The 27,859-nt window shown below is 37.6% G+C and overlaps 1 protein-coding gene and 1 pseudogene across 1 annotated transcript in view; both read left to right on the forward strand.

The window, feature by feature from the left end:
- Positions 1-27,859, forward strand: part of Patj (PATJ crumbs cell polarity complex component) — a 331,415-nt gene that overhangs the window by 205,479 nt on the left and 98,077 nt on the right. Inside the window, exons 29-30 of the mRNA XM_026407227.2 lie at positions 2,769-2,860; positions 20,174-20,246. Coding sequence (XP_026263012.2) covers positions 2,769-2,860; positions 20,174-20,246 — 165 coding nt within the window. The remainder of the gene's footprint in view (positions 1-2,768; positions 2,861-20,173; positions 20,247-27,859) is intronic.
- LOC113195622 (nucleophosmin pseudogene) lies at positions 22,142-23,207 on the forward strand (annotated as a pseudogene).

Consider the following 27,859-nt stretch of genomic DNA (forward strand, 5'->3'; position numbering starts at 1 on the left):
AGAAACAGCAGCAGCGAAGGCCTTCCTCCTGCCAGAGCCTCTGAGCATTTGCAAATAACACCATGAAAGGCAGAACTGTGCGTTCACTCTTAAGTAAATTAAAATTAACGAACTGCTTTCTTCACTTGGGATATTATTTTTCCCTCTTAAGATTATAGTACCATATAGTCTATTCTGTCAAAATGGAGGTTCATGGCTAAAAAGTAGGAATGGCTGTGAACCTGAAACAGTGTGAGATATATATAAAATGCTCAAGCTTTTTGCTGATCAAAACCAATTTTTTTAAACTTCAATCATTTTGAAGGCTGGAGCCCATGTCAAAGGAAGCATACTGGCAGTTGATTAAGCGCCACTTTCACGCAGGGCTCTGCAGTTCGTCATATCCTCACTGAGCACCACTGTGTACAAGCTGTGCACGCCAATCTAGGAAATACCAAGAGGTACATGCCAGTTTCTGCCCTCAGGAGCTTAGCTCAACTCAATAAATGTTGTGTACCTGCACTGATGCTTTTCCATGTTCTGCCGGCATTTAAGCACAATAAGAAATTGTCTAAAGCCTAGTGTCATGGAGTTCAAAAGCAGGCTTAAATAGGTTTGGTTTAGAAAAGGCTCACTGGATGCAGAGGCCAGGCACAAGGGAGAAAACATTCGCAAACAGTTATCTGAGTGCAGGCTTTGAATCAGGTTTGTTCGACATATCATCTCATTTACAAATATGATTTAACGACTCTTGTTTGTAGTTCTTTGTAAGTTAATGACGTTGGAAAATATGATTAGCAAAAAACATGATCAGACTAGACATACTATCCTGGAACCTGGTTTTGCTGCTTAATACATTTTGGACGTTTCTTATGTCGTTAAGTATGCTTTTTCACATTACTTTTAATGACTACATTATTTCTCCAGCCATTTCCCTTAGTTAAATAACTAAGTTAGGTAAGAAGATATATATAAATTGGGTGTGTAGCACAATGGTAGAGTACATGCTTAGCATGTGCAAGGCCCAGGGCTCAATCTCCAGCATCCCTTATAAAAAGATATAGATTGATATAAAGATATCTGTCTGCATATATATATATATGTGTGTGTGTGTATGTGTGTGTGTGTGTGTATAATGCATATACATATAATTTATATAAAATTAGGTTTTACATATAACATGCTATTTTGGGACCTGGTTTGCACACCACACACATGCACACACACAAACTAATTATATAAAAATTACACCATGAAAATGGAAAATATTTGTAGAAAATATGTAATCTGGAGAGTGGACACATTTCTAAATGCATGATATTATAACTAAAAACAGATGAATGGTTTTGAACACAAAAAAGAATTATTGGGTATTAAGAGCACTATAAATAAAATGCAAAAGCATTGCCCCTTCTAATTCTCAAAACAGTTCTGTGAAGTAGGTACTTAAATTCCTTTTAGAGGGGAGAAAACTGAGTCCCAAAGAAATGACATTGTGAAAAAACAGATTCCTGTGAGATCGAGAGCTTGGTGAAGCAGGAGGCCTGATAGATAGCATGTAGAATGAAGAGGTAACTCAAGCTGGTTACCACAACAGCCCTGGGTGTGAAGCCTGGCTCAGCCTCTTTGGGCAAGGTGATGGAAAATCTTCTTTCAAGACAGTTACAAACATTATACTTTCATTCCAGCTTTTGAAGTGCTCACTTATATCTGCTCTCTCATTTTAACTGTTGTGACAAAAAAGATACTTTTGTGTCTTCAAAGGTTTGTCAGGTGTATTTTCAAATGCAAAATTTCAGAGACATCAAGGGCAGACAAAGTAGGTTCTGATTACTAAAGTCTTCGATACCTTTTTATTAGCCCTTGTAGAGTATATTTTACTATGTTTTAAAAACTAGAAATTATCAAGGTCACAGTTAATAAGGTTACTATAATAGTATACTATTATTAATTGCTCATTAGAGAGAGATAAAGCCAAAATGTAAGAGCAGTTATTAATTCAATGAAATAAAATAAGAGAATGATTATAGCTATCCTCACAGTCTATCAGTGGGAGCATCTAGAATGGAAAACTTTATATCTCATGATTTTAGATCATATGTAGGTGAAAGCAATCAAGTTTAAAAATTCCTCATCTTGGACATGAACAGATGGCTCATTGATTGTCTACTGTAAAATATTTCTATGTATTTGATCTACAATTTGACTTAAAACAGGAATACATATTTATCTCCTTGGGGGTAACAACATTTATTCTGTGTAATAACCTTGACACATTTACAGAATCACGTTTAATGGGTCCTCCAGAGCTCTGGTGAATACTACAGTTTAGTCTGTTTTCTGCATTTTTTAGGAATCTGGAAAAGCTGTAGGAAATGAAATATCTATCATAAAGTTTTTGCATTTTGCATGAGTGAAACAATCAAGAACTTATGTTCTTTTTAACTTTAGTCAAAATTGAACTTATGAGACTCTTATGGCTGCTTAGAATTAGTGTTTGTACTACAAAGAATAAAGATTTTTAGCCTTATTCAGACCTACATATAATCCTTGAAAACTAATAGTCTTGGGATGGGAGTGTGGCTTAGTGGTAAAGCACTTGCAAAGCATGCATAAGGCCCTGGGTTTAATCCCTAGCACTGAAGGAAATAATAAAGAAAAAAAAAAAGGAAAACTTTATTACTTAGTTCCAAATACATACATATAGACTTGTATATGTATATAAACATATTTTACATAAAATATACAGGTGGTGTTTGTACAAGTACATTTTTTTTTCTCTCAAACAGATAAATAATCAGATCCTCTATGGAAGAAGTCACCAAAATGCATCTGCCATTATTAAGACTGCCCCATCCAAGGTCAAACTTGTTTTCATCAGGTAAGATATAGATAGGTCTGGTTTTCTAAAATGTATAGTCTCTTCTAAAGATATTTTTATTGGTGTAATATTATTTTAATTTTTGGTTTGTATAAGAAAATTGCTGTCTTTTCTAAAAATATCTTTTCCTTTTCTGTCACATTATGAAAAGTACAGTTGTTTTTAACTATGGGGTTTTTCTTGTTTGTTTTGTTTTGTTTTGTTTTATTTTGTTTTACCTGATAGAATTGGGAGTTGAGGTTAGTATTTATGTTTCCATTATTAAAAATTCTTACCTTGCTGGATTTGGTTACTGTGTATATAAATATAATGGAGCCCTCTAATTTCTCCTGGCACCATCTATAGACTCACTAACGTCTTCATCAGAGAATCAGCAGGAAACAACCCAGGAAAGTTTGGGGAGCTTATTAAGAGTGCTGGTGAGAGATCCAGAGTGAGGAGATGTCAACTCTGCCGTTGAGAATGGTGTGTGTTTGGGGGTTCACAATTATCCAATCTGACCTCCTACCTGACTGAGCCCTTGTGGTGTAAATGAATCAGAGTAGCCATTATTGCCACATCAGCAGTAGAATGAGGTTCTTTAATTCTCTGTTATTTGGATGAAATGATAAGTAAATCTGAATTGTTTTTAGGTGATGTAACTAGCCCTATTCATTAATGTCGCCCTCTAGACCTTGGTTATCATCTGTAAAGTGGGGAATAGCAAAGCCCTACCTCTTTCAAAAAGTTTAAATGTCAACACAATGTTGAACATATAGTAATATTAGCTGCTATTTTACAATTTGTCTTGTTCTTCCCTTTCTCATTAGTTGCCAGTGATAAGATCTGTCCAATCATAGGGAACCCTGGGATTAGAGGGTACTTTCGTTCCCAGGATTGAAATATTCCTTCCCATGTCGATTTTCAGCCTTACCTGGACTTGCTACTTTTCTCCTGAAGCAGTCCTGCTCTGGAGCCCTTGTCTCCTACCTGGTGGTCCTTCCTAATTTTCTACCTACTAACGAGGGAGGAAACATTGCCAAGCATGGTGGTACACGCCTGTAATCCCAGCAGCTTGAGAAGCTGAGGCAGGAAGATCAAGAGTTCAAAGCCAGCCTCAGCATCTTAGTGAGGCCTTAAGAAACTCAGCAAAACCCTGTTTCTAAATAATTTTTTTTTTTAAAGGAGGGGTGGGGGCCGGGGAAGTTGCTCAGTGGTTAAGTGCCCTTGGGTTTAAATCCCTGTTTAAAAAAAAAAAAAAAAAGCGGGAGAGCTTTCTTCCTTCTCATGTGCCCTTGTATGTTCAGGCTACCCCTTCAGGCTTGCTCACCTTGATGTGCTCTATTGGCACCTTCTCCATTTTTGGTTCCCTTGTTTCTCTTGTCAGGGGTTGAATGAGAATTAGATGATGAAAGCCTAAACAGTTTTGAAGAAAATTCAGCCATACTAGATGTCGTCTGCAAGAGAGGTCCCCACAAGTAATGGGTCTAGGTGTGAGGACGTCATCTAAAGCTGTGTGAGGACTGCTTGAGAAGGTGTGTGAGGCACTGCTGTGGTCTGGATGTGGTTTGAGTGTGTCCCTCAGGGATCGTGGTTGGAAGCTTGGACCCCAGTGTGGATATGTTAAAAGGAAGGGGGACCTGGAAAAGGTGAGGCCTAGTGGAAATTGATAGGTCACTGGGGACCCCACCCTCAGGAGGAATTAAGGTGGTTCTCAAGGGACTCTGTGGTAATTCTCTTGAGAGCAAATCATAGAATAAGCCTGGGCTGGGGGTGTAGCTCAGTGGTACATTACGTGCCAGGCATACATAAGGTCTGGTTTCAACCCTGAGAGCACTGCAAAAGGAAAAAGGAAAAATGAAAAAAATGAAGGAAGAAGGTGCATCCTGCCTCCCCATGTGATCTCTCCCTCTCTTACACACTCCCACTGTGATACAATCTGTCAGGAGGCTTTTGTCAGAGCTGCCAGTACAATGCTGTTTGGACTTTCAGCCTCCAAAACTGAGAGCTAAACAAGCCTCTTTTCTTTATGAGTTTCCCATTCTTAGATATTTTATTGTAGCAATGGAAAATGGACTAAGATACGTTTCTAACAATGTCACTCTATAGGGTTTAATATTGAGTGGTGGCTGCTGCTGCAAGTGTTGCTGTTGACATTACTTCTACCTCTTCAGCATCTGTGAGGTCTTTATTCCCAGTTCTGGGCTATCCTATTTTAATAGAGAGAGAAAAAAAATTGAATCAGATCCAGAGGAAATAATGTAATAAAATGCAGTATTTAGGAAAGAGAACCCTTTTCCTTCCATGAAGAAAGCTTAAATGATTTGAAATTATATAGAATACAGAAGAGAAAGCTGAGTAGAATTTTAATCAACACAATAAAGCCCCATTGATTTAGTGTCAGATTTCAATTTCAGTTGTTCAGAACAGAGCAGAATCAGTCAAGAAAATAATTTGCTGAGTAAATTGACTGACGGTGCCTGTAAGATTGAGGGTGCTGCTAAATACTTATTTATTGAAGTGATTTTCAGCGATTTAGAAATATCCATGTTCATTCAAAATACTTAATTATGAAATATATTAGTCCATTCTGGCTGCAATGACAAATGCCATAAACTGTGTCTTTTAAACAACAGAAATTTATTTCTCAAAGTTAGGAATGCTGGGAAGTCTGAGATCAAGGTGCTGGCAGACCTGGTTTCTGCTGAGGGCCCCGCTTCCTGTCTTATTGAAGGTGTCTTCTGCTGGGTCTTCTTCATGTGGCAGGTGGGGTTCCCTGAGGCCCCTTTTACAAGGGAACTAATCCCTTTCCTGAGGGCTGCACCTCTTTCCTCATATTTTCATGTTGGGGATTAGGTGTCAACATATGAACTTTGAGGAAAACACAAGCATTCAGACCATAGCATGTACATTTCTTACAAAGTCATTCAATTATAATGCCTAACAAATAATGAGCATTCAGAAAACTATTGAAAAAATTTCCTTTTTAGCTCCAACAAAACAATTGTAGATTGTCTATTTCCAAAAGCAACAATCATAGTTTAGTTACTGTTATTATAATTGTACAGATTTAAATATATACATTTATTTACTTATTTATTGAATTCAGTATTCAACAAAATTCTTCAGGACTCAGTCCCTCTTCCTATTATTGTACCAAATTCACTAAGTTTGGAAGATCTTTATGTATTCTTTTATAGAAAGAAAAAAGACATAGGAGTGATTCTGAGTAATCAATTGTCATATCCACTTTGTGACCATGAGTTTAAATTGAACCAGGAGAGACGTACACACAATTGATAGCTTTTTGTTGAATAGATGTGTATCTGATAATTTGTGTGCCAAAATTTAATTAAGGCTTAAGTTGCCATAAAGGAGGAACTGTTCTTCTGACAACTCTTTTTTCCTTAAAGACACAGCTTTCTTTCCTAAAGCCTGGCTGAATTAAAAGACTTCGTGATTGAAAGAAGAAACCCTGGATTCATTCTGTCTGGACTTGAATCCCAGCTCTATAGAACCCCAGCTAAGGAAGCGTGGTCAATTTCCTGACTCCTTAGTATGGGTCTGATATAGCCATCTCATAAACTCTCTAATGTATTAGTTCATATAAATTACTAGTCCACATGGACTCACAATGTTTGCCACTATGATGATGATTATGATTATGGCAACAAAAGGTGAGAAAAGAAAGAGGAAGGAAGGAAGAGAAACCAGAAAAAAAGGAAGGAGGATAAGGGAAAAAAAAAAAAGAATCATTTTCTCTTATATACTTTTCCCCTCTGTTTACTTTTGTAACTCCATAGTGTTGAATATTTTTTAAGTGAATCACATTCATAAAGAAAAACCTAATTAACACAAAGGAATCCCCATATCTATTATAAAATATAATCTATTATAAAATATAATAGATTTTACCTGGGTGAGTAATATCAAATAGTGTCAGAATTTGAGGCACTTAATGCAAAGAATAAAATATTTTATTGCTCCTCAAGTCTGCATATAACTAATGGAGTAATAATAGTAGATTTGCATCATCTTTATATGTAGTGACCTTTATGGATACTCTGGGGACACATGGTAGATTTCTGTCCTATTTATACATTGGGACCTGTATTAACCAATAGGGTTAAAATGGTGAATTTGCATCCTGTTATACTTGGTGGCCTGCATATTCAGATTGTTTGTCTAGCTCATTATGTACCTAGATACATACCTTTTCACCTCTGCCTTATATGTTACCACTTTCCAACTATTGTTATAAAAAAACCAATTTTGCCTATTTTGAAATCAAATCCAGAAACAAGTAAAAATTGGTTTTTTAACAAGTTTCAGGAGCTAGACACTTGAATCATCTCAGCACCACAAATGGGATTATAATTATGAACTCTGTGTCACTTGTACTGTGTTACAAGGTTACTTTGAAAACTAGTCTCTAAAGCTGTTAGTGTTTCTACTGGCAAAATTTCCTTCCTTAGTTGAAATTATTATTCACTGTGCCTTTCCATTATACAGAAAATCTTGCCTTTTATATCGTGGCAGCTCTTTTTCAAGTTTTTTGACAACTGAAATAAAAACAGACACTGGCCACAGGTTTTGAAGTGAGATTAGCAGTAATCTCAAAAAGCTGTTAAACTCTGCTGTGGACAACACTTTAATTAACTAAAGGCCGTCTATAGTGATGTACACTTGTGTGATCATGTCCTTGTCATATTCTCTTAACACATGTATTTATTCATACACTAATTGATTTGTCATTTGCAAGGGATCTATGGGTCATTAGTGAAAATTAACAAGTTATATATACATAGCTTACATCGTCATTTTTCCCCTTTCTTTTTACATCATTAGATTTCCACAGTCCTGTAGATTGTATCCTAAACATGTCAATTCTCATATACTAAAGTGTTTAACTTTGCATCATCCAGATGTGTATCACAGTCTGTGTTCTTACAGTGTACCACACATTCAATTCTATGGGTTTTCCTGTTTGGCATTATCCCTCTACATGAGCAAACCAATTTAAGTACAGAAGGAGACCTCTATCAGTACGATGAAGAAGGAATTGCTGCATCTGGCAGTGCAGGGATCCAAGGAGATTAATGATCTTGCCTGCAGCTCTTTTCATACCTTCCCCCACTATCGAAAATTAAATGTCATGTATAACAACTCACTCTCCATTACTTAATTACATGTGGAAAATGTGTACTGTGTAAAAACTCCTGGGGCTAAAGGAGGCCAAATGAAACTGAAACCCTCGGAAAGATTTAGTGCTGGCTGTCAAGCCCTCCTGAGTAAAAGTGAACTCACCAGGGGGTCCACCTTACTGTATCGATTGAACATATGTCTTGTTTGTAATTAAAAACACAGTGTGGCCCGTTGTCCTCTGGCCATATCCCTGAAAGAGGATATTGAGTTGAAATTAATGTGACTGTCAGAGTCATCACTAGGATGATGACCCTCTGAAGATGGAACTTGAATGCTGGATTTTAAAACCTGTATTATACTCTTGATTCATGAAATCTAGCTTTGATAAATAGGGGGAAAAGACTGTTTGCACAGCACGAGTTTCACTTTCATGAAGAAAGTCGTTCATTTATTCAGCAGGTATCCCCCGAGTGCCTGCTTGTGCTGATTGTGTGAAGTCAGTGAGGCGGAGAACATAGTCTCTGCTAAAAATGGAGACCGAAGGGCTGGGGTTGTGGCTCAGCAGCAGAGCGCTTGTCTAGCCATGTGAGGCACTGGGTTCGATCCTCAGCACCACATAAAAATAAATAAATGTCCAACTACAACTAAAAATATATATATTTTTAAAAAATGGAGACAGAGAACAAGCCACAATCTAGTGCCTTATCCAGTGAGGTAGGTCCTGCTGTGCTGTAGGAATGCACAGAAGACGCAGCTAACCTTGTCTTTGGGGCCTATGGGAAGAAGTCACAGAGACAGATGCTTAACACATTAAGTCCCAAGTGTTTGATTCTGTGAACATGTCAGTGAAATTAACACAGGAGGCTTAAAATAGGGTGGAAATCATAATCTTACATATCCTTTATATATCTTTTCATATAATATGCCTACCTTATATGTAATTCAAACAGTGTAATCATTCACCTATTTCTTTTCTCAAAAGAACAGAACTCTAAATGCATAATATTCACTTCAAAAGTTATGCTATCAGTGATGTATTTATTCAGTTTAAGTTTTTATTCATGTCCCACATCTGTGGTGATAGAACTCAACAGGTTAACTAAGACCTGAAGGATAAAAGCAAAGTCACAGCACGTATAGAAACCCAAAGTTTCCAGAACTAGGTGTTATGTCCAGTGCATCTGAACATGTACTTGTAGGAGAAAAGCAGTCCTTCCTTAGGAGAGAACCATTAAATGGTCCAGCTGTGTAAGTTCATTATTTGGAATCTGGGAAGGAAACATCTTCTTGACTTTCGTGCACCATTAAAGAATGCAGTGCCATTTTTCAAATGCACAATAAAGTAACACTCGTGGTATGTTTGACCAGAAGCATTGAGGAGGTGGCCTGTCATTAGCCCTGCACCCTTCCAGGAGTTGCAAGGGGGAAGGAAGCAGAGACACTCTGGCAGCTTCAAGGATCTTCTGTTTCTGGTTAGTGACATCATGTGGGAGACCCCCAGAGTCTCTCGGAGTGCTCTGAAATGCCCATTCTCACCTCAGTTCTTGCAGTACTTGTTTCCTGTATAGCACTATCCATGTTAAATAATAACAAACTATCAACTGTTGTAACTAGAAGTTATAGGCATGTCATCAAGGATAAGGTAGAGTTAGAATGTTTTGTATTTCCATATTTTGTCAGACATTGAAATGTATACATCCAAGTGAGAAGCATTGTTCCCTTTGAATACTATAACCTGGGAAACTTGTACATTTAATATAGTTACGATTCCACTGGTCATACTTTTCTGGAATCATCTTAAGCCTATGGCATATTCTTTCTAATATCCATAATAGCTATTTTCTTTTTTCTTTTGAGGGTGATTTAAGCCAATCTGGACTGAACAAATATTTTATAGGGCCATTTATGAGTTAGGTGAATTCAGTGAATTAGATAAAGTACTAAAACCAAAAAGAAGTCTCAGTCTCTCTCTCTCTCTCTCTCTCTCTCTCTCTCTCTCTCTCTCTCTCTCTCTTGATGTTCTCTTATACAGTGCTGGTGATTGAACCCAGGACCTTATACCTCTAGGCAATCACTCTATCTCTTATCTTTCTTAGATAACTCATAAAGTATTTTTGAAAATCAGTTTTGTTATTTCATAAAGAGAATTTTTATTTGATATGCCCATTCCTTAACAGTACCAGCATATAGCTTATGGGAATTATGACTATTTGTTTCATTCCTTTTGGCACTCAGAAACACCTATGGTCATCAGGGATGATATGGGCATTTTTTCTTGTTTGCTGGTCAATGTTTATGCCTATGAGGATGGAGTTACAGTTAAGTGGCAGAGCACTTGCCTAGCATGTGCAAGGCCCTGGGATCAGTTCCCAGCACCACACACTATCTCTCTGTCCATCCACATAGACATACACACACATGCATACATATGCAAATATACATATCTCTGAGTGTATATCTGTATATGTTCTTTGTCCTGGAAATTGCCTGTTTCCTTTAGTGCACCTTCCACATGCAGACATGTGTATACACACGTGTTCACAGCATAAGCACACATGTGCGTGCACGTACACATGGTGGGACAGTAAAAATAGCAAATCCAGATGCCTATCTCCCAGTGGAAGCTGAAAGAGCCCGCTCCTTCTTTCACTGCTGAGTTGCAGCCAGTAAGTGTTCATGTGACCTCAGCTTGGACAATGGGAGACCTTAGGCTTAGAATTGGAAGCTAATAATGTGAATGATTTGTATATGAATGGTGTTTATTCCCATTGACCACAGTGTCCTGATCAAATGTTCCTGCAATGACGTCACTTTGCTTCCTGCTTCCTTGTCCTCTGGAGGTCTCTTAGTTCAAAACTATTCCCAGCCTGGTCCTATAGCCCTTCTTTATTTTGAGATCCCAGTATTGGGATCTTACATTGGCCCAAATTCATTTCTCTTGCTTGCTGACAAAGAATCCTATTGAATAGGAAGGATTGTAAAAGTAGAGCTTTCTGAACAGGACATGAGTAACCAGAGTGAGAAATTTAGTTTCCTCTGTGCATTTCTTGTCACAGGCAGGCGTTTAGCCTCCATTCTCAGAAGTTTTTGTCTTTGAAACACCTTTAGCAGAGCATAGGACCTCTGAATAAGTCTCCACAGCATGCCTCCTGTTGCCAAACCGTTTATTGGCTCTGGAAACGGGATCACCATGGTTATGGCAGAGGAATCAAAACTTATCCTGAGCTCATCTCTGTGGGGAGGGTCACCTTCCCAGCACATGGCCTGTATCAAGGGTTGGATATCTGAACATTTGGGCTTTTCCAGCCAGGCATAAGAGGGGAATGGCTAAGGGCATCTACTATACTATCTTTTAGAAAGAATGTCTCTGAGAAGCTTATTTGGCTAACTCCTCCACCCCATCCAGTCCTAGACTCCCTACCTGAACCTTCCTGCCAATTTGTACTGCCAAACATTTTTTAAGCCACCTTTTCCTCTGTGCAACTGTAACAATTAATTTAGAACTTGCCTGAGGGCACCTTTTAAAATGTGGGTCTGGATGCTGAGTTACTCTCAGCAGCTCTTGTTAGTGATTGACATTGGCATGCCAAGAAAATAGAATTCATAATTCCACTGTCATTGAACTTTGTCTCTGATCAGCACATCCAGCTTTTTGATTGCTTCTTCCATTTGTGAGTTGGAAGCTACTCATTCTGTTCATATAGTTAGGGATAGCTCCTGGCATCTTTTCAGAAAGGAATTTAGTTCCCATTGAGCTGTAATGATTTGCTTTGTCTTATATGTTACTTTCAGGTCATTTGTATGAGGTTTTTCTGGCTGAATGTTAATTCAATGTCATGTTCCAGTTGTAAAGTTGTTTTTGCTTTTTTTTTGTTTTCCCAAGTGTCTCGAATCACTCAAGTTAGTAGTCAGAAAATAATATTTGTGCCTGTTGGGTTCCTCTGTCCTTGTTTATTCAACATTTTTGTAGTGTGTGCATCTAGATTTAGATTGTAGTTGGAATTGTTTTAGAAGAGGTTGGAGGGAAAAAAAAAGTCACCTAAACCAACCTAATTAGCATTTCATGATAAATGCAGGCCCCAAACTTCTGCTTTTGGTGTAATAGTATTTTTAGCACAGAATAAAATCCTCTAGGTTTGGTGAGAGTACATTTTGAAGAGGTAGGACCAGAATAGTCCTAAAGAAAATAGTGATTTTAAATAGTAATCTCAATAAGTCCAACATTATTCCCATCACCATTTACTTTCTTTTTCTTTTTGTTAATTTTTTTGTAGTTGTAAATGGACACGATACCTTTATTTTTATTTATTTATTTTTTATGTGTTGCTGAGGACCGAACCCAGTGCCTCACAAATACTGGTTGAGTGCTTTACCACTGAGCCACAACCCCAACCCCTACTTTCTTTTTCTTTATTAGTTCATTTTAAAAAATTATGAAATTTATCATCTTGGCCATTTAAAGTTTATAGTTGAGGGGAATTAAATACATACACATTGTTATTCAACCTTCAGTACCATCCATCTGCAGAACATTTTCATCTTCCAAAACTGTAATTCCTTATCCATGACAAAACCTCCCATTCCTCTCTTCACCCTTGGCAATCACTGTTCCACTGTGTGTCTCTGAATGTGTCTGTACTAGGTACCTCCACACAGCAGAATCATGCCATATGTGTTTTTTGCCTAACCAAAACTTATTTCATTAGTGTGTTTATAAGATTCATTCATGTTGTAGAATCTATCAGAATTTCCCTCCTTTTTAAGTCTCAATAATATTCCATTGTATGTATATTCCATCCTGTGTATATGCCACTTTTTTTAAAAATCCTTTCATCCGTTAATGAATACTTGAGTTGATTTCACCTTTTGGCTGTTGGAAATGATGCTGCTGTGAACATTCATTTGTAATATTTCCTTTGAAATGCTGCTTTGAATTCCTCTGGCTATAGACCCACAAGTAAAATTGCTAGGTTGTATGAGTATTCATTTTTTAATATTCTGAGAAGCCTCCATCCTGTTTTTCCTGGGAGCTGCACCATTTTTATTTTTCCCACCAACAATGTACAAGGTTCCCGTTTCCTCACATCCTTGCAAGTACTTGTTTTCTGCCTTTTTTTGCCATCCTAATGAGTGAACAGGGGTTTCTCATCATGATCTGGATTTGCATTTCCCTGATGATTAGAGATATTGAACATCTTTTCATGTGCTTATTGGTTGTTTGTATATTTTCTTTGAAGAAATGTCTGTTCATATCCTTTCCCTGTTTTTTTAATCAAATTGCTAATTTTGCTATGATTGTTATTGAGTTGTAGAAGTATTTTTATATTCTGATACATGATTTGCAAATATTTTCTCTTATTCCATAGGTTGCCTTTTCACTCTGTTGGTTGTGTTTGATGAAGGAAAGTTTCAAATTTTGATGTAATTCTATTTGTCTATTTTTTGCTTTTGTTGCCTATGCTTTTGGTGTCATTTAGAATAAATCATTATTAAAATCCAATGTCAAAGGCTTTTTTCTCCATGTGTTTCTTCTAAGAATTTTCTGTTTTTTTAGGTCTTTGATCCCCCTTTTTTGTATACCAGGAATTGAACCCAGGAGTACTTAACCTTTGAGCCACATCCCCAGCCTTTTATGTGTGTGTATGTATTTTTTTTTTTTTAAATCTAGAGACAGGGTCTCACTGAGTTGCTGAGGCTGACTTTGAATTCACTATCCTCCTACCTCAGTCTCCTGAACTGCTGGGATTACAGGCATGTGCTACTACACCTAGCATTTTGATCCATTTTAACTAATTTTTATATATAGTATAAAGGAAGGATCTACCTTATTTTTTTGCATGTGATTATCCAGTTTTTCCAGCACTAATTGTTGAAAAGATCTTCATTTCCCTTGTTGAATGTCTTGCTATTCTCCTTGAGAATCATTTAATCATATAAATGTTAATTTCTGGGCTGTCTGTTCTATGGCATCCATATATCTTTATGCCAGTACCACGTGGCTCTGATTACTGTAGCTTTGTATCAAGTTTTGAAGCCAGGAAGTGTGAGACCTCCTCCAAATTAGTTCTTTTTCAAAATTGTTTTGGCTGTTTGGCTCTACGAATTTTTGAATGGGATACACTTTCCCTTTTAAAAGTAGAAATACCCATTGGAGAAATCTCAGACCTTGATAAATGAAAAGTATGGCATTCTATAAACACACAAACACGCCTCATTTACTTTGGTAGCATCTTTTATTTTTCTTCATTCAGAAATTGCTCACTGAGCTTCCAGAAACATAAATTTGTTGTGTTTATAGCCCATTAATTCTTCTTTTGACCACAATTTGTCATGTTCCTCTAGAGTTTATCTTAGAGCATCTTTTGTATTTCTCTTTGGGAATTAGTCAAGGGTTGTTGAAGTAATGCTTTAAAGACATGTTAATAAACCCCTTTTGTTACAGTTTGAATTGTGGTTATAATTTTAATGGATAAAAAATTTACAATTGAGTCAACAAATCTCTGTATATGACATGTATGCGCCTCTAAAAATGTAAAGTATCCTTAAAAAACAGCAGTTGCTGAGAAACCATATAAGTAGTTTAGAAATTCAGTAGGTAGTGGCTGCTGTTAGAGAAGTAGGTGCAGCAAGAAGCTGCTGATGCTACCCAGGCAGAGTAACTTGGGCAGGAACTGAGTCCAAACTTCCTGAACAAATGCAAATATTTACTGAGGACCTACTGTATGGTAGATGCTATGCAGAGCCACAAGTTACGAAGTTCTCCAAGAACTGTAAGATGTGCAAATAAGTAATTACAAAAAAAGAACCAATAAAGGGAGCTCTTGGACATGGGTTCTTCAGGTTCCATCTTCAGGCTTGTTTCTAGGGGATAGTTTTCACAGTTGAGAAGGGAATGATTTCAATTGATTTAGATGCAAAAAAAAAAAAAAAAAAGCAGAACAAGGAAACCAGTAGGGATGCTCTTTTTATGATCCAGGCAACTCAAAAGGTACAAGAATTAGGCTGGGGACTAAGGAACTAGGAGAAAGAATAAAGCCTTTAGAATGAAACCATTAGTTTTGGTGCCTTTAGTTGATGGCTGAATGAATTCACTGTGACTGAAGACATGGAGCCTGGAAGTTTAAGCATTTAAGGCTCCATATCATGAACCATAAAACATAAAATTTTAACTGTTATTGCACTTTACCCTTTGCATTAGCTCACAACAACTCAACTAGTAGATATTATCCCAATTTTATAGGTTAAGAAACCAAGATTGTTAAAGCTGTTCTGTATCTTATCTACAAGTTATCAGTGATGTAATCTGTATTTTTTCTCAATCTCTCTGTACTTTTGCCTAGGTTTCTTTCTGGGATAGCCTAGTTGTTTTCCTTTACTACATATATTCACAGGTCTATTTTTCAGTTGTAGCATAATTTATACTCAGCACAACAGATTTTAAGTGTTTAGTTTGTTGAGTTTTGATAATTGCATAACCTGTGTAATCTTCACCCAAAGCAAATATACAGAGTATTTAGTCACACCCAAAGTCTGTGGGTGCCACCGTCTAATCACTCCCTCCTTCCCCCAGAATAAAGAGCTTCCTGATTTCTGTCACTCTGGGTTTGTTGTGACAGTTTTTGAACTTAATACAAATAGAATCAAATAGTATTTATTCTTTCGTGTCTGATTTCTTTCAATCAACATGGTGGTTTTGAGATTTATCCATGTTGTATTTAGTAAAAGTTTGTTCCTAAAATTACTTCTTAAAGTAATTTTGTATTTTACTGTAATATACAAAATGTGTAGATCTGTTCTTCTGTGGATCCTGTGTAGAGCCATTCTCATATGTAGGTCCATGGGCATTTTGGGTTGTTTCTAGGTTTTAGCTATTATGAATAAGGTATAAATATAGCTTTTTAAAAATTATTGTAAACTTGTGTAGCTTGACTCAGAATAGACTCAGTTATGCTTCAGTAACAAACAGCCCTAATTCTCAGTGACTTAAAACAAAAAAAGATTTATTTCTTTCTCATGTTACATACACATTGAGATTTGGCAAAAGGTCCACTCTGCTATGTTCCTCACTAACTGCTAATACCATCAGTGGCAGGAAATGTGTTTTAATCGTTTTTGTATCCACCGTACAAATATTTGTTAAATAACTGTATGTGTTCAAAATAAAATGAGAGCTATATTGTTGAGTTTCAAGCAATTAAAGTAAGCTGTAGCCAGCCTAACTCAAAAGGAGAATGTGTCATAAGAATACAAGGATGTCGCACAGACTCTTATGAAAGGAGTCATACAACTAAGACTGAAGGGAAGGCACCCAGGCATCCCCAGAGCTGCCAGCAGAAGGGAGTTCTGAACCACTTAGCCTTGAGCTTTTCCTTTGGTAGTGTCTTGACACCACAGTACTGAGCTCTGTGTGTCTCCTCTAGAGTTAAGAGTCCTGGAGAGAGAGAATTTGGCCCCAAACTAAAACTGTTTCTGCCCCCTCCATCCACTCAGATTGAGGCAGGGTTATTTGAGTTAGCTGGTGTAGACATGATGACCCATCCAGGGACTGACTGTGAGCTGAGCAGAAACTCCAAAGAATGGCCTTCACATGTGGTACTTCTGAGAGCTGCTCTACCACTAGCAGCACATTGTTATTAACTTATTGAAGCAGCATGGAAAGCACAGGGCGTAGTTTGATGGCTCTGCTCTCCTTTTCCTGCCTTGTTCAGGCCCCTCTGACTCAATGGACATGTGCAGCATGCCTTGTCTCTGGCTCAGTACCCTGCTACAAGCTGGGATTCAAAGAAATAAGATCCCACCCTTGTTCTTGGAGAAGGAGAAAGAATAGCATGGCAAGTATAGAGAGAAAGTCACACAGCAGTCACCTACTCCTGTGGTCTCAGTTACCCTTCTGAAAATATCTGTGTTTGTCTTGACTCTCAAGATAGACCATTGTCATGTAACTTCACTACATTATATTGTTATAATTATTCTATTAGTTTTAGTCTCCCACTGTGCTTAGTTTATAAAATTAAACTTTATCTTAGCTATGTGTATGTAGAGAAAAGTAGAATAAATGTCAAGTTTAATACTATCCGTGGTTTCCAACATCCCCTGGGGGCCTTGGAATGTTTTCCTCAAGGACTGGGAGGACTTCATACACACACAGAGTTCTGCACCCTGGAAAACAGTTCTCTTATCTGCTGTCCAATTCCATTGTCTCTCCAGCATCTGTGAAAGATAATTATAAGAACACTACCAAACAATGGTGATCAAGGATTGCATTCTGTATGGGCACCACTGTCTAAGAAACTTTATGGAAAGAACGATTATTTATAAAGCAAACAGATTTCATTCCTTATATGACTCTTAGGGGGTCAAAGATTCCCTACAAGTCATTCAGGCTAACTGCTCAGTTACAATATAAGTGCCTTCTGTCCTTTGGCTTCCCTTTTCTTTATTTTCTCTTGAAATTGCTAGTATGTCAGCTTTCCACAGCTTGATGCTGAGGTGTGTGAAAATTCACTATTAAACAGATTATAAAGAATTATGAACTGTAACTTCTTATAGCAGCTTTCCTGTCTCCATTGGGACTAAGTGTAGGTTTCCTATTACTTGAGATTTTTAAAAATTTAAATGGACTTTAAAGGGCACTGAAGTCATACTAATTTGAGGAAAATCATTAAATTATGAAGGGATAACTTGGCTGATTTGAGCTAACTTGGTCTCATTAATCAGGATTTCTTAATAAGAATTTATGTGTAGTCATTTTCACTGCTGGTAACCTTTGAAAGAGATATAAAAGCATCTACTTAATTACTGCCAAATGCACTCTGCTGTGTGAGTTCCAAATCTGGAGCAGATATGTCCCATTGGTATTAGGCTCTTAGCTGAGCTGAGCTCTATTGTGTTATTCTATGGAAGAAACTGGGAGGAGTATTACCACTGGGGAAATGGAATTATTCACCCCAGGGTAACTGACTACTTTTTCTATGTATGAGCAAACTGCTGAGGAAAGGATTATAACCCCTGAAAACCAGTAGCCATCTTTTACATGATAGTGCATGCTCAAGGCATCTGTAATGCTGTCAGGAAAGAATAGATACATTTTTCATCCTCTCTGGCACTTCATAGTTTTAGTTTTTCTTCCAATTGCTTTGGTTTGGCTCACTAACTAGATAATCCATGAATCCAAGAAGCGATACCTAGACTTCATTTCTTTATATGCTTCCTCATTCCACAAGGAATTTACGCCAGAATTCTTATAGTTGAACCTACCTACATCAACACTCTGGAAACGGAGGCTATAAGAAGCGATTTTCCCAAAGCTCAACTCTAATGAGTGAGTTTCTCTCATAAAATAACACAATACACTTGATCCTAAGTGCAATGGGAGGATGTTAAGCAAGGGATAGAAATATAATCAGATTTGTATGCTAGGACCACAACAGCTCTGCTGGGTGAGGGATGGATTGGGGAGGATTGCTGAAAGGATGGAAGTGTGGAGATGAGTAGAAAGCTCTCCATTAATTCGGATGAGAAATGATAATGACTTACAATAGGGTAGGATGGAAAGAAGTGGAAAGATGAAAGATAACATTTTAAAGACAGAATAAACATTTCTAGTTGATGGCTTGAAGGTACAGTTGAGGAATGAGGTCTTAATGCTTAATTCCTGGTTGAATGACAGGTACAGATATTGTTGATGGGTACTCAGGTGAGGAGACTTGGCCTTGGAACCATCTGGGAACTGAGAGGAATAAAAAGCTCTATGTTATTTGTGATGCTCGTAAGACATCTAGTGGAAAAGACATAAAGGAGGAGTTGAATATATTGCTCTTCAGCTCTGAAATTGATGTAGAGTAAATATGTGAATGTGGAGGATGTCAATATATAAATAGTCTCTGATTTTGAGGGAATGATTCACCTATTTGTGGTTTATTGAACTGACACTAAAGGAGAAAGATGGGTTTGAGGTATAAATTGAATAAATACTGGCAGTTCATGTATGGCAATATGATTAAAGCACCAAAACAGGAATGACATGGACCAATGGACTTGTTATCCCATCAGAGAGAAATCAGAAGTAAAATGGGGTTGGTCACTGAGTGTTCTACTGAGTCAGGCCATGGCTTCCCTTACGTACATTGGTTATATGAGCAGAGATCTATATGAACTCTTAGACCTTTACATATCAACAAGACTCATTTTTGAAAGCTTTATTGATTTATATTATGAAAGATAAATCAAAGCCCAGCACAGTGGTGTATACCTTTAACCCCAGCAACTCAAGAGTCTAAGGCAGGAGGATCACAAGTTTGAGGCCAATCTCAACAACTTATTGAGACCCTGTCTCAAAATTTAAAAGAAAAAAAAAAAAGAAAAAAGCTGGGGTTGTAGCTCAGTGGTAGAGTGCCCATGAGTTCAATCCCCCATACAGAAAAAAGAAAAAGAAAAAATGATAAAGCTGGCATAATTTGAGATAATTATGTTGGTCCTACATCATGAATGGTGAAGGACAGCCATCTCCCACATAACCACTTACTTCTACATTTGCTAGTAATATGTTAGAAATAGGCCCAGATAATCAGTACTGCTGCTCTAGGAGTTGTGTGCCTATTGCCCTGGTGACAAGGTTGTAGTTCCCACTTCCTCTGCTCCATTAGGATAATGAGGAGAATTCACAAGTCATTGTCTGCAGGAAGCTCCACACTCCCATCCATCACTCTTCACAGTCCGCTATGCAGGGCCTCTTGTAGACATCCACCATCCTTCTTTTGGCAGAAGGAAGTTAGAAACTGAGAGAGGAGGCTGGGAACCTTTCCAGCTCAAAGAACAAAATGCTCTAGACGTTAATGGGGCCTAGAGGTCATATACGCCCATTTGAAAAATTTCTATTCCACCTCGCTAAGCAAGTTGACGCCTTTCCAAAATTATCTTCCACAGCACCTGACTTTCCAAGCAAGATTTGGCGAACTCCTAGCATCATCATTCTTTGTCACTAATAATTGTATCTGAGAATCCCTTGAGTAATACATCTCTTTTTGTGTCTAATTGCTCCATGTGCTTGGAAGCTATATATTTAAATATGTATTTAATTCTGTGCGATGCATGTGCATTTTCAATTGAGAAGTGAGGAAGCACTTGTAATTTGAGCCAGGAGCTCAGGATTTACTCTGTACTGATTCTGCCTATTTTAACATTTTGCAGAAATGAAGACGCAGTCAATCAGATGGCTGTTCCTCCCTTCCCATTACCATCAAGCTCCCCATCTTCTGTTGAGGTAAGGCTGCTCCTGATGAGCTCTGAGTGCATTATGTGGTTTTGCCATGAGCACTTTCCCAAATCTGACATTTGGGATTTTCAGCATTTAGTATTACAAACACATCATATGTGTATTAACTTAGCAAATTTCCCTAATATAGAAAACATTTGAGGTATTATTAAAAAGTAATGTAATGGCCAGGTGCAATGGCACATGCCTGTAATCCCAGCGGTTCTGGAGGCTGAGACAGGAGGATCATGAGTTCAAAGCCACTCTCAGTAAAAACGAGACACTAAGCAACTCAGTGAGACCCTGTCTCTAAATAAAATACAAAATAGGGCTGGGGATGTGGCTCAGTGGTCAAGTGCAATCCCCAGAACTCTCCCCTCCCCACAATAGGAAAAAAAAGAGTAATGTATCAATATATAGTCTACTGTCATGTGTAACTAATTGAACAAAAAAGTAATATAAACTATGTTAAACAAGCATATCAGAACTTAACCATATGAATATTATCATCTTCAAAGTTGCTTAAGATTTCCTCAAGTTCTATAATTTTATTCTGATTAGATATTTCAGAATTTATTAGAAGATCATTTTATGGCTGAACTGTTCCCTTTCTTTATGGTTTCAAAGCACTTCAACACCTGCAATAACAAATGTCTTCAAACAGTTACTTCATCTATTAATGGAGAAATTATTAGAACAAGATTGTTATAATACTGGCATGCTTCTAGAGTTGGAGAGAAAGAGATAACTATTGTTATAAAGGTTGAGTATCCCTTATCTGAAATGCTTGGGACCAGAAGTGTTTCAGATTTTGAATATTTGTATATACATAATGAAATGGCTTAAGAATGGGACCCAAACCTAAACACAAAATTCATTTGCGAGGGGCTGGATTGTAGCTCGGTGGTAGCATGCTTGCCTAGCATGCGTGAGGCACTGGGTTTGATTCTCAGCACCACATACAAGTAAATAAAATAAAGGTCCATCAACCACTAAAAAATATTTTTTTAAAAAATTCATTTATGTTTCATATATATCTTGTACACATAGCCTAAATATAATTTTAGGCAGTATTTTTAGCATGCCAATATTTTGATTATGACCTTTCACATGAGATCAGATGTGAAATTGTCCACTTATGGCCTTATGTACATGCTCAAACAAACACAAAAAGATTTAGGGGCATTGTAGATTTGGGGATATTTGAATTAGGGATGCTCAACCTGCATAATCAATTCGTCTCTTGAGATGAGAGAATATTCATTACTTTCACATTTTTTAAAATTTTTTACTTATTAAATTACTTTTTTTCATTCCAAGAAGAAATACATACTTATTTGTAATTATAGATGTGAAATTATTAGGAAAAAAAGGTTAATTTTCCTTTCACTACCAATTAATGTTTATTATTAAGTATCTTTCCATACTTTTTTCTTTGCTTCTACAACAAAAATATGTAACTATATATAAGTAATGTTCTTTTTAATAAAAATTTAATAATACAATAACACATTCTTCTCATTCATTCAATAAGTATCTCATAAGTTCATACTATGGTATTAGGCACCATTTTGGATATTAGAGATATTTGTGTGAATAAAATAAGGCTCACTGCCATGGATCAGCTTACATTCTAATGAGGAAAGAAATATAAATTAACTAACAAATAAATACACCAAAACAATTACCAGATAGTGGTCAGTGCTTGGCAGACAACTAAAATAGAGAACATGGCCCAGTAACCACTTTTATTGATCATAGAGAAGACCTCTTGGATAGGTGAAATTCAAACAAGATTGGAATGATAAGGAGCCAGGCTGGCATGATTGTGTCCTGCAGGTCTCTTCTCTGCAGCAGTCATTTATCTCTGCCTTCTCTTCCTACTAAGTGCGTGCCACCACCCCATGGAAGATTTAATGCACATAGATGTGAACCCTCCTAAACTGCTCTTTGGTTGTGAATTAAAGGTTGATAAGTATTTTAGGGTGGATGGTGTAAAAAGCACCTGTTATCATTAAGAACAGTTTAGAGCCAACCACAATGTCATGTGCTTGTAATCCAAGCAACCAGGGAGGCTCAAGCAGGAGCATAGCACGTTTTTGGCCAGGCTGGGCAACTTAGTGAATTAGTGAGATCCTGTCTTAAAATAAAAAAGAAAAAAGGATGGGGCTGTAGCTCAGAGGTAGAGTACCCCTGGGTTCCATACCCAGTACCACCACCACCAAAAAAAAAAAAAAAAGAGTCTGCTTAGGAGCTGTTGTACAAAGGATAAACTGCACATTTTTGAAAAAGAGGCAATAAATTGTGAAGTCAGTCCAATTTAAAAAATACTGGCAACTGTGACAATGTCTGTACAATCAACAGTTTCACTTGGGGACTTTGAAATTACACCACCTGTAGTCTTAAGGGTGAAATGTGATTTAGGGACTGATCATTACTGGACAGCACTTAGTAGTTCTGGAGGAAGATGCAGAGTCTGAAGATGAAGAGGAGGAGAATGGAAAACTCTTGAGTCTCTGGAAAGCCAGCTGCCCCTGGAAGTGGTAATACAGTTCCACAGAGGAAAGTACAACGGTTCTGACATTGAGGAGGAGGAGGGCAGTGATGAAGATGAAGACCACAAGATGATGGTTTTGATGATGAGGAAACTGAAGAAAAAGCTCCAGTGAAGAAATCTATACAAGATACTCCAGCCAAAATTGCACAAAAAACCAAACCAGAAGGGAAAAGATGCAAAGCCATCAATACTAAAATGAAGGTCAAGAATCCAAAATGCAGGATAAATTCCCCAACACACCCAAAGGATGCAGTGCAGTAGAAGATATTAAAGTGAAAATGCAACCAAGTGGAGGAAAAGGCAGTTTTCCTTCCAAAGTGGAAGCCAAGTTTAATGATTTTGTGAAGAATTGCTTCCAGACGACTGCCCAGGAGGCTATTTGAGCTCTCCAGCCGTGGAGGAAGTCTCTCTAAGAAAATGAACACTTCTTCAAAACGTTCTGTCTTGTTCCATGTCTGCAACCGTTGATATCTGGCTTTTTTTTTTTAATGCAAAGTGAAAACTTCCTCCACCGTGTTTGATAAATTATGTCCACGTTCCATTGCCAAGAACATGTTGTTCAAAATCCCTGTTTAGTTTTAAAAGATGCAACTCCACCATTTGCTGGGCTCAAGTATGTAGGGAATGTTATGATAAGACATAGTAACAGTGGTGGTCGGCTGCGGTAATGGTAGGGAGACAAAAATATACCTGTGAAGTCAACTCAGCATTGAAAAAGAAGGAGCCAGACACAGAAAAGCTAGGAGGAAGAGCGTGCCCTGGAGAGGGGACCGAAATAGCTCTCAAGTGAGAATGAGCCTGAGGGAGAAGGAGGAAGGAGGCGGAGAGGCCTCAAGTCAGAGCAAGAAGCTGGGGTTGTATTTTGTGTGGCGTGGAAGCCAGCGAAAAGTTATAAACAGAAGAGTGAAGTGGCCTGATACACAGTTTTTAGAGATCCATCTGGTCATTTGAGGGATGGAAAATAATTTTTTTTCTTTGGCCCCCTTAGGTTTCTAGTTAGAACAGACTGCTATAACAAAAGACAGATTACCAAGACAAAAACAGAATTTTATGAGTATATTATTTCACATATAATGAGAGACACCCAGGAATGAGTAGTTTTCAAAGAGATGCTTTTGAATTCCAGTTTTTATAGCATCTTCACCAAAAAAGAGTAATTTTTGTTTGTACTGGGATTGAATCCAGAGTTGATATACTCTGAGCAACATCCCTAATCCCATTTATTTATTTGTTTGTTTAATTTTCTTGAGACAGGGTCTCAGTCAGTTGCTGAGGCTGGCCTCAAATGTCCTGCCTTGGCCTTCCAAGTTACCAAGAAAAAATTAGTGAATTTTCAGAGAAGTGACAAGACAATGGCAAAAGACTTTGACTCTAGGGTTGGTAACTTAGAAGAAGGCAAATATCTAGTAAATAAAGGCTAATTAGTAAGGCTTGTTGCTGCAAGATTCCTCTGGTGCCATCTCCAGACCAGTAAGGATCCAAAATTGTCTTCAGTGGCTAACTTTTGTTCTCCCTGGTGATTGGGGGGGATGACATTTTGCTGTTTATCTTTGTAAATCTAAGTCCTGCTTTTAGACCCATATAGGAAAGGCAGGGAGTTCTCCTGCATCTGCTTTTTAATTGCCTTCAGCTCAAAAGCCCTTCTTATTTTCTGTGGGGATATGGGGGTATATATTACAGTCTCCTACAACTTCTAGGTAAGGAATGGATGGTAGGAAAGTAAACATAATATGCTGGAAGGCAAAAGCCCAGGCGAGACCTGAATATGGCTTGGATGAGGTACAGGTTATTAGAAGCAAAGTGAGCAGAATCCATCTGTTTCAGTTTTGAGTCAGACCTGATGGGTTAAAAGTGAGAGCTGAGGGGAAATAGAGAATCACAGATTCCATTTTCTGGGTGGATTATGGTGCCATTTACTATAGTCTGTAGAAAAATTGCTTTTCCTCAATAAGGAGATAGAAATTAAGACGTTTATTTTAGGAGATTAAATTTGATATATGTCGTACACATCATTCTGAATAGAGTCTATGCATTAAAAAAATATATTACTCTCTTTGCCCAAGTATATTCTCACTTTAAAAATGTTTCAATATGCTCTATCAGCGTTTTTTTCCTGGCTTATAGATATTCAGATGGTCTTCAAAATCTTGGCATTAAAAGAGCACCAAAATGTACGTGCATGTGTATGAGAGAAGGGCATTAAGAACCAGTGCTTTTATTTTTATAGCACATATATCTCTAATGTACCATTTCTGTAAATTTGTAAAGGGTATACAAATTCAAATTTTTAATCTATATTGACCACCAAGAGCCATTTTGCCACAGTTTTGCCAGCACTGAAGATTTTTTATTTCAATGAAGACCCAAGAGAGATAGGCAGGTAGCATGGCAGTGGGTAGCACCCACATTTCCCTTCTCTAAAGGAACATTGCAATAATTTCAGCCTCATGAGGTTATTAAGATTAAAATATACAGTAGTCCCCTTATCTGCAAATACATTCTGAGACCCCCAATGGATGCCTAAAGCCACAAATGTTGCTAAACTCTATATACAGGCATTATGATAGTGTGAGTTCACTCTGATAACTCAGATAGCTGCTGTGCGATTCACAGGCTGGTAGTGTGCACAGCTCAGGTATGCTGCACAAAAAGATGGCTCACATCCAAGGCAGAACGACAGCACAAGAGTTCATCATGCTACTCAAAACAGTGCACAATTTAAAACTTATGAATTGTTTAGTTCTAGAATTTTCCATCTAGTGTGTTTAGACCACCATTGACTGTGGATAACCAAAGCCACAGAAAGCAAAACCACAGATAAGGAGGGACTACTGCCTGTGTTTATATAGATCTTGTGTCTGGTACATGATTGCTGCTCAATAAATATTAAGCTAGGCTTGGTGGCACACACCTGTAGGAACAGCTACTGCAGTGGGGCTGAGGCAGGTCCAGGCATTCAGGGCCAGCCTGGGCGACATAGGTAGACCCCATCTTGGAAAATAGAAGTGACTGCTTGTTAATTCTTCTCTCATATTTACAGAAAGTCACATCAATCTTTTTAGGGCGGGAAGTATTTTAGAAAAATTGTTGACCATATATGTTTCCACTAAAATATCCTATAGAAAGTAAATTTGTCTTTTACTATAAATATTGTTTTCTGCATGCAAAATGAAAGTACTTTTATAAAGCCAAGAGAAGTTGGCTGTATTTAAATCATGGAGTTTCTGAGATATCTAGTCTTTGAGCAGAGAAATGTATACTGTTGGTGTCAGTGTTGAAACTAAAGAGGACCATTTTTGGGGTTTCTGTTTAGTTCTGTTGGTTTTCTCTGTCAGGAATGACTTTGGATACCAGCTGCATGTCTTCTTAGGCTGTTCCCAGCCAGCTGGTTTCTGCGGCCTTCCTGCTCATAGACCAGCACTTAAAGAGAATGGTTCAGCGTGTGCTGTGTCGAGCACAGTCTTAGATGCTTTCCATTCCTAGTTTCATGTCTCACTTGTATGCAGACTGGGAGACATGATGATTTTCATTCCACAGAAGAGACTGGGGCTAAAAGAGGTAAATAACCTTCCCGTGTGTCCACGTGCAGGTACACAGTACAGCATCAGTTCCTCGTCTGTACCTGGGCGTGTTACCACCAAACTTTTAGAGACTTGTTATAAAGACCCAAGGGGAGGCTGAGGCAGGAGGATTACATGTTCCAGGCTAGTCTCAGCAACTTAGCAAGACCCTGTCTCAAAATAAAAAGTAGTAGTAGAACACCCCTGAGTTAGATCTCCAATACCACAAAAAATGTAAAATATAAAATAATGAGTAAAGGGAGCACTGCATATAAAGCCTTTGGTATAGTTTATGGCACAAAAAAATTACTAAGTGTAAACTATTTATCAAAATATTGAAGTGTACTTAACTTTCATTATGTTGTATAACATTAGCTATTGTTTTCACTTTTAAATGTACTAACCACAGAAATGGTTCTAATCATTCTGTCACCTATAAAAAATTTTACTTATACCTTAACCTAGCAGCATCAGTGATCATCCAGAAGAATAACTTGTTCTCATTCAAAATAACATCATTGTAATCTGAAAAATTAAAACTGATTTTATCTTTAAATAAAGCATGATGGTAATATATGAAAAGTATAAATAATGCCAGTCTTAAGCATTAGGAACCTTATAATAACTGAATCAAGCCAAGTGGGTTGGTGTACCCCTGTAATTCCAGCTACTCAGGGGGCTGAGGCATGAGGATTATAAGTTCAAGGCCAGCCTCAGCAATTTATCCAGACCCTACGCAACTTAGCAAGACCCTGTCTCAAAATAAAAGGGGGGGGGGGCTGGGGATGTGACTCCATGGTAAAGAACCCCTGGGTTCAACCCCCGTACTGAAAAACAAAAATTAAAAAAATCAAGAGTTAATAAATGGGATGGTATCAAATTAAAAAGCTTCTGCACAGCAGAAAAACAATTAGGAATGTGAAGAGAGAACCTACAGAATGGGAGAAAATCTTTGCTCACTATTCTTCTGACAAAGGATTAATATCTAGAATATATAAAGAACTCAAAAAATTTTACACCAAAAACTCAAATAACACCATTAAATCAATCGGCAAATAAATTAAACAGACACATCAAAAGAAGAAATACAAATGGCCAACAAATACATGACAATTTTCAACATCATTAGCAATCAGGGAAATGCAAATCAAATTGAGATTTCATCTCATACTAATCAGAATGGCAGTCATCAAGAATCCAAATAATAAATGCTGGAGAAGATGTGGAGAAAAAGGAACACATTTACAATGTTGGTGGGATTGCAAATTAGCACAGCAACTATGGAAATCAGCAAGGAGGCTCCTCAAAAGATAGGCATGGGGGCGCTGGGGTTATGGCTCAGTGGCAGAGCACTTGCCTCGCATGTGTGAGGCACTGAGTTTGATCCTCAGCACCACATATAAATAAATAAAAAATAAGGGACCATCAAAAACTAGAAAACATTTTTTAATTGTTTAAAAAAATGGAACCATCCTATGATCCAGCTATACCACTCCTCAGTATTT

The sequence above is a fragment of the Urocitellus parryii genome, chromosome 11, assembly GCF_045843805.1.
Source record: "Urocitellus parryii isolate mUroPar1 chromosome 11, mUroPar1.hap1, whole genome shotgun sequence".
NCBI lineage: Eukaryota > Metazoa > Chordata > Mammalia > Rodentia > Sciuridae > Urocitellus > Urocitellus parryii.